The 6,957-nt window shown below is 38.7% G+C and overlaps 1 protein-coding gene across 1 annotated transcript; it reads left to right on the plus strand.

The window, feature by feature from the left end:
* The first annotated feature begins 67 nt into the window (after window positions 1-67).
* LOC148822502 (cholecystokinin-like) lies at window positions 68-6,738 on the plus strand. The gene is made up of 3 exons (XM_088929236.1): window positions 68-145; window positions 1,773-2,021; window positions 6,367-6,738. Exons 2-3 carry the CDS (start codon window positions 1,775-1,777, stop codon window positions 6,501-6,503), a joined length of 384 nt encoding a protein of 127 aa, XP_088785362.1. The 5' UTR covers window positions 68-145; window positions 1,773-1,774; the 3' UTR covers window positions 6,504-6,738.
* The last annotated feature ends 219 nt before the right edge of the window (window positions 6,739-6,957 follow it).

Below are 6,957 nucleotides of genomic sequence, written 5' to 3' on the forward strand. Positions count from 1 at the left end.
AGTGCTGTGCAAATAGATGACAGGTCTCTGAACACTCTGCTGGATATTTAAGGAGCTGCATCGCAGATCCAAAGAAGTTATCGCGCACTGTTCACACATCACTCCTCCAGCTCTCCTGCCTTCGGAAACAACTTTCATCTGGAAGGTAAGTGTAAGACCTTTCTTTTGTAGAAGTGTTGGATTCTCTTCTTAAAAAGTGAAGTTGTATATCTAGCACTTATTTTGTTTAACTCAGTTTGATGTTTTCATTTGGTAATGTGGACAAGTTTCATGAACTTTCTTTCTGAAACAGGAGTGAAATTTGTGTCTGCTGCTGAAGTAAGCTGTTTCAAGAGCTTATTCTGATGGTGTGAGTGCTAGACGACTCCCTCGGTTTTCATCATGAACTTATTAGCTGTCTAGTAGAAAATAAGGCATTTTACAAAGATATGAACAAAAAGCTAATTTATTGTGAACAATAAGAGAGCAAAGTATACATTCATCTCCAGAAACCTGCGGTCTAGAGTAGTCCTCTACTACCTTAGTTATTCACTTTAGATTTTCAGTACTATATGGCTCAATGCAGAGACTGACGTACTGTGCATAGATCATTAAGGAAGCACATGAAAGAAAGCAAGTCTCTATGGACAGATAGAAACTCAAATGCCTTAAAAGCTGATGCATAGGGTGTGTGCATGTCTATTTTACAGGAATAAGAAAAGTCTTAAAGCTAATTTTTCTAGTACGATCACTCTCTAAGGACTGATAAATTGTTGATGGGACTGAAGAAAACATTTGTTAATAAACCTGTGAAAACCATATATTTTTCAATATTATATATAGCATATATTTTTAATATTTAGATTTGTTCAGTCCAGATTTTCACAAGCAATTTTCTAAGTAGAGTTTCAGCTAAAACAATATTCAGGGTCATGTCACATTATGAATGTGATTTAATTTTTGTCTTGGTAGTGGCGGTGATGATATGATAATTTTCAGCCTGTGTATTATAAGGGAGACCTTGCAATTCATATTTATTCATGAATTTCAAGTTTCTTTTAATATGTAATGACTGCTTAGAAGTGAGTGATTTTAAATTTTAAATTTTTAGAATGCTTAAATTTGACTCACATCTCTTATTACACTATAGTTTGTGTAAAAATGATTTGCACTACAACGATAGTATTCATTTTCAGTCCTGTATAGTTCGGGAATCTTTTTCCTAATGCTGGGCAGATGCCGTCCATTCGTGATTAAATGTCTAAATCAATAAATGGTAATTTGGGACAGTGTAACAATAATATGTTTCCTGTGGGATCTGCTGTCAGCAGATTATCCACAATTCAACACGGCTTCCAGCATTGTAGAAAAATATGTTCTATTCGCCTTTATTTCTCATATATCTTTTAAAACATTCAGGCATTTTATGAATCTGAAACTGCATTACACAAATAAAATCAGTTATTTCCCTTCTCAAGTATGTATTGAGATTAATAACTCATAAACTTATTCACATCTATTAGTGAACGATTAGTCCGCTAATTACATATCAGCATCTGACGGTGAATTAAATGCGAAGTTCCGAAGAAACGTTTGCACTTCATAGCACAAAGTACCAAGCCTGATGTTTAAGGTTTTAAGACAGGAAGACACGTACTGCAGTTCTGTCTGCAGCGCATCTACACGCAAACTACAGTATCTTCTACCTGGGAAAAATAGAATTGGTAGCGCAGTGCAAAGAGAAACATGCGTTGAAATATTCGGTAATTGCCGTGCCCCGCTCTGTCTCACAGCTATGAACAGTGGAATCTGTGTCTGCGTGTTACTGGCTGTGCTCTCGACGAGCTGCTTGGGTCGCCCGGCCTCCGGCTCAGAGGATGAGGGGACGCCGGCACAGCTGGGTCAGAGCCTGTCAGCGCTCCGCAGGAGCGCCCGCTCAGCGCCACCTCATGGGCAGCCGCAGCCCTTCCAAAAGGCAGAGGAGACTGCGGAGCAAAGAGCCAGCCTCGGGGAACTGCTGGCAAGACTACTGAACAGGAAAGGTGAGCACAAAACCCATGCATTTCCAGAGCTAGGAGAAAGCCTACCTTCTGACTGTCAGTCTGAACAACTGTGAGCATATTTTGACATCTCCGCCGCAGAAACTTACACGGACGCTTTGTATACGTAAATATTCAGTATAATAACACATCTAAAAACCTCCTGCACATTATTTGTACTTGTACAGATTAGAGTCCCGTGTGGGATAATGTTTTTCACTGTTTCGACTGTGCCTTTCCTCGGCTGCACCTATAGCTTGGAGCTCAGCGAGTCCGAGTGAACTTCAAACTCCAGTAGTCCGTTGCTTTCTCATGCATTCAGCAAAGGTCTGGATACCCTTTTACACCCAGTACTTAACTGTGCTCTAGATTAAAATCTCCTGATAATGCATTCTTATTGTCACATTTAGGGCAGACCTTGAACAGACTGAGTAAGCCTCCAATAATTTAAGTAAGAATTAATTTACTATGCATTTCGTAACTCCCTTTGTCTGAAACTCAGCCTGCAAGTCTCATAGTTTTTGTAACATAAAAACATTAGGGTTGTTGAATATATGGATCTAACCGTGAGTGGCAGAGAAATGATTTTTAATTATTGAAAGTACTTCAGGATTTAGGTTTAATCGCTTTTACTTTGTACTGTAGAAACAGAAGAGTCCTAGTAAGGTAATGAATAAGAGGATGCCTTTTTTCTGGTCTCTTTTAAAAAATACAGAGATGAAGACTTGCAGTAGATGTACAGGATTAACACCGCAGTTAAATAAAGAGTCAACCTGATGTTCTGTTTCTTCATTATTAAGTGACCACGATGTGGCTTGATGAAAACTTTCTAGCTGACATGCTGATATCTTCGTGTAACGTAGATGAAACATTTTAGGCAGGAAAAAGACTATTTCTCATGCAATTGTCAGTGCTGCTATTATTTAATTTGGAAGATGTCTTAATCCAAGTCAATTTACAGTAATAGAATACAACCCACAAAATTAATGCATTTTATAATGAGTTGACATGGCCATAATCAGTTTCTTATTGCCGAGATTAACAGTAGCTGTTCTGCATAGAGACATTTCAAATTTTCACTGTATCTGCAACTATTTGTCAAAAAAGGTAGTTCAAATATATTGAACTTATATCTGAATATAGTTCACCTGCTCATTACGTTAGACTGGACCTTTGTAAATTCTTTTTGAGAAACAGGCTGAATGAGATTTCATTTCAAGTGAGGACAATTCTAAAGGCTTGTGCATGCCCCCAGATGTTGCCTTTTGATCAAATGCACTTAAGATTCTTCCTTTAGGTACTATTCACATTAAAAGACACGAGAACATTCTTTAAAAATGATCTAGAATGTAATCTATCACAGTTGTCCAGCAGCGGTAATGTCATAGACGATGACTCAGAAAGATGGGATGAGAGGCAGAGTGTGCATAGTTAATCGCTATAGTGAAGAAAAATAAAAGCATAGCAATACCTTGTCCTTTAACTCTAGTGTTTTCAGCTGCTTTGCTGGGAAAATAAAATTGAATGTGGAACAAAACAAAGACCTTTTCATATTTACTATGGAAACCATTATTGTTCCAACAGCGCTCGGTCCTGGGGTTCCAGTCAAAACAATGCGTGTCGTGACCTGTCTCCCCCACGTAGATTCTGATAAACATAAATTCACTCTTTATTACAGTGTTACTAAATATGTGAGCAGTCAGTCGATCACATGTACAAAACATAAGCTCCCTGGGAGCGTGCTCCCCTCTCCCTCTCTTTTAAGCTTTTCATACCGATTTGGTCTTTAGTTCCTGTGGGGGAGTCGAAATTGCAGAAAAACATGCCCTCATCCTCATATAAGCCAGGTCTAATTTTGTATAACATATTGGGTAGCTGTTCTCATTAACGATTTTGGAAAATCAGTTTTGTAAAGTATAACCGTGTTTATTTCTGTGATTATAGGCTAGTTATGTGTAGTTGCATTTTTGGGGAGAAATGAACGAAGCCAGGGGAGGGACAGGCAGCTGTCATATCAGATCGTCTTACTCCCTGACAGTTCATGAGAAGACCGGGTGCATGAAATACAGTACTTACTTACCTGTCCCACTGTGTCCATGTAGGGACATGTTGACCGAGAAGAATTCTTTGGAGGCTTTTTCGTTGTCATGTAGACTGCATCCTTTCAACAAAAAAATTGCAACTGAAAACTGTTTTTTTTCTGAATCCATCCACTTGGTCATTTGCTTTCCTCTAGATCTAGTGAAAGTGTTTAAGACAAATTTAGTTATATCTAATGCACTTTTAAAAAGACTGCTGTTTTAAAAGTCATTCTGTTATATTATTACAAATGCATGCAATATCATTTATATTTTTTTAATATCTGACAAGCACAAGTAAAGTCTTACAGAAATGATGTCTCCTTTGAGGTCATTTAAGCCTCTGTAGAACTATTGGGTCCAAACTGTCACAGTGAAAATCAAGACCCAGGGGGAGGAGACCTGTGGAATAAACTAGGAAGAAGTCAAAATAACAATACAAGAAATAATGCGATAAATCTCTACTATGAAACCTAGTTTTATTGCCTGCAAATATTTCCTGTAATTTTAATCTTAAACTCTAATCTAAAATAATCTTAAATATAATTTATAACATTGGCCAATCAAAAGATGATGATTAGCAAAGTGCACTGCTCATCGACAGAGCAGAGGAAAAGATGTTGTAGAGCCTGGATGCTAATTAAAATTTAATCAGTGTTGGTGTAGGGAATTCTTGAAAACACTATATTTAGCCCTATACAGTATGTATATATTTTTTACAAAAAATCCTTTCATGTGATGCTGATTTTGTCTGAACTTCACTGGTTACGGGGCACAAACCGGCAAGACATTTCACAGGATTAATTGCCAAGTAATTACCCTTAACTACAATTATCAAACCAGGAAAGAGGCAATTTGTTTCTTCCTCTGGCCTGCACAATAATGGAATGGTTTCAAGAAAAGACTAATAATTGCACAGCTCTAGTGTTCTATTATGCTCTGACAGTTTTCTTGTTGATATACAATTCAGAAAAAAGCACCCCCAAGATCAATGCAGCATTATTTTACTATATTCCCTGCAGGCATTTGTTTTATTGTGACTTCACAGGATCAAGCTGAGGAAATTAGCCGCCAGCATAAATTTTTAACAGTTTTCCTAAACTACCAGCATAAGCAAAGAGAGCAATACGACATGCGCAAAATAAAGAAACGGTTTCTAATGGATGCAATGTTTTTACATAGCATTCTGTAAACATTTAAAATTTCTTCTTTGAAAACAATTTGGAGGGGGCATGAGTCTGTTAGTAGCATAATAACATCACTTTATTTGCCCTATACAATTTCTTGCATTAGAAATTCACCTTTTCGCAGACCCCAGCTTGCTCTCCATGAGACACACACACAGGGAGAGAAGCTGGGGGTCAGAGCGCAGGGTCAGCCATTTATATGGCACCCCTGGAGCAGCTGGGGTTAAGGGCCTTGCTCAGTGGCCCAACAGAGTAGGATTCCTCTGCCGGCCACAGGATTTGAACCAGCAACTTTCCAGCCACAGGTGCAGATCCTGAGCCATAGAGCCACTGCTCCATCCTTAATATAAGGAGTGTACTGTAACTGGAACTCTTGTGCTTCACAATTAAGATGTTTTTTTCTCTAAGAATACAGCACCTGAGGTGATTGTAAGATATATCATAGTAAGGACAGAGTGAGAGGGTGTTTCTATTGTGGGCTGGTTTCAGGATTTCTTTGCTGAACCCATTAAAGTGCAAAACCGTTTCATGACACAGCGAATGCAGGAGGGCAGCTGTGTTAAGGCAGAATCGGCTTTTTGAAATGCTGGACTGAGTGTGGCAGACTGTGAGCTCTGAGGCTCTGGACGAAGAACAGTGTTAGACAGAGGTCTGAGAGAACAGCAGGGAGCTCGCGCTCCAGGGCAGTGTAGGAACAGGCAGCCTACAGTATAAGGTCCTCAACACTTGATTCCTTATTAGACTTTTATTACGACTGCCCCACAAGTTTTTACATTTTTCCATGGAAGGCTGTTGTGGGAATCAACCAATAAAATAAAATATACTATCTAGAATTTATTTCTAGACACACTTATCCATGGCATGTTTGTATTTTCAGCTGGTTGTTCTTTTTCTTTTCGTGTTAAAACGAAAAACACCGGAGCTGAAACAACACAACCGTCACAATTCCTGGTAGACCGTGTTTTTTCTGAGGGGGCAGTTGAATTACAGGAGGGCACTGTGATTTCCTGCCCCAGGCCCCCTGGACAGGTGTCACTATCTGTGAAACAAGTAACCGGATGAGACCTCTGTCCGTTCTCCCAGGCTCTTTCCGGAGGAACTCCACTGTGAACAGCAAGGCCAGCGGCTTGAGCGCCAACCACAGGATAAAAGACAGGGACTACCTCGGCTGGATGGATTTCGGGCGCCGCAGCGCTGAAGAATACGAGTATTCCTCATAAGACAGATTTTGCTCCGACTTCTGTACAGAGAAATAGAAAATAATTTTAATTCGTTGTCCTGGAGATCTGTGTTTCGAGAAAAATTATTTATTATGTATTTGATGTAAATTTGTTTGTAAAACTATGATGCAATATATACATATGCCAAATTTTGCAGAAAAAAAAGTTCTGTTTTTTTTTCTGGTTCCTTTTCATATTGTTAATTTAATATTATTAAAGTGATTTACCTATATATCACATCTTGTTCTGTCACAGGAAAGTTGTCAGGTGTTTCAGAATAAATCAAGACAGCATATGACCTTGGTATCACATTACATGGGCTCCACAAAGACTGTGTATTTAGAAAATTCTTTTGTAGAATAATAAGGCATTACATCATTACATGGTCTATTATATTTGCCTTCTGAAGATGGATTCCAGCAGCACTTCAATTTTGACAACAACTGGTTCCGTG

This window comes from Atractosteus spatula, chromosome 12, assembly GCF_055471065.1.
Source record: "Atractosteus spatula isolate fAtrSpa1 chromosome 12, fAtrSpa1.hap1, whole genome shotgun sequence".
Taxonomy (NCBI): Eukaryota; Metazoa; Chordata; class Actinopteri; order Semionotiformes; family Lepisosteidae; genus Atractosteus; species Atractosteus spatula.

Bases quoted from the DNA above. Each gene is read 5' to 3' on its own strand.
- LOC148822502 (XM_088929236.1), top strand. From the start codon at position 1,775: ATGAACAGTGGAATCTGTGTCTGCGTGTTACTGGCTGTGCTCTCGACG. The intron at 2,022-6,366 runs GTGAGCACAAAA...CCGTTCTCCCAG, and splicing joins AAGACTACTGAACAGGAAAG to GCTCTTTCCGGAGGAACTCC.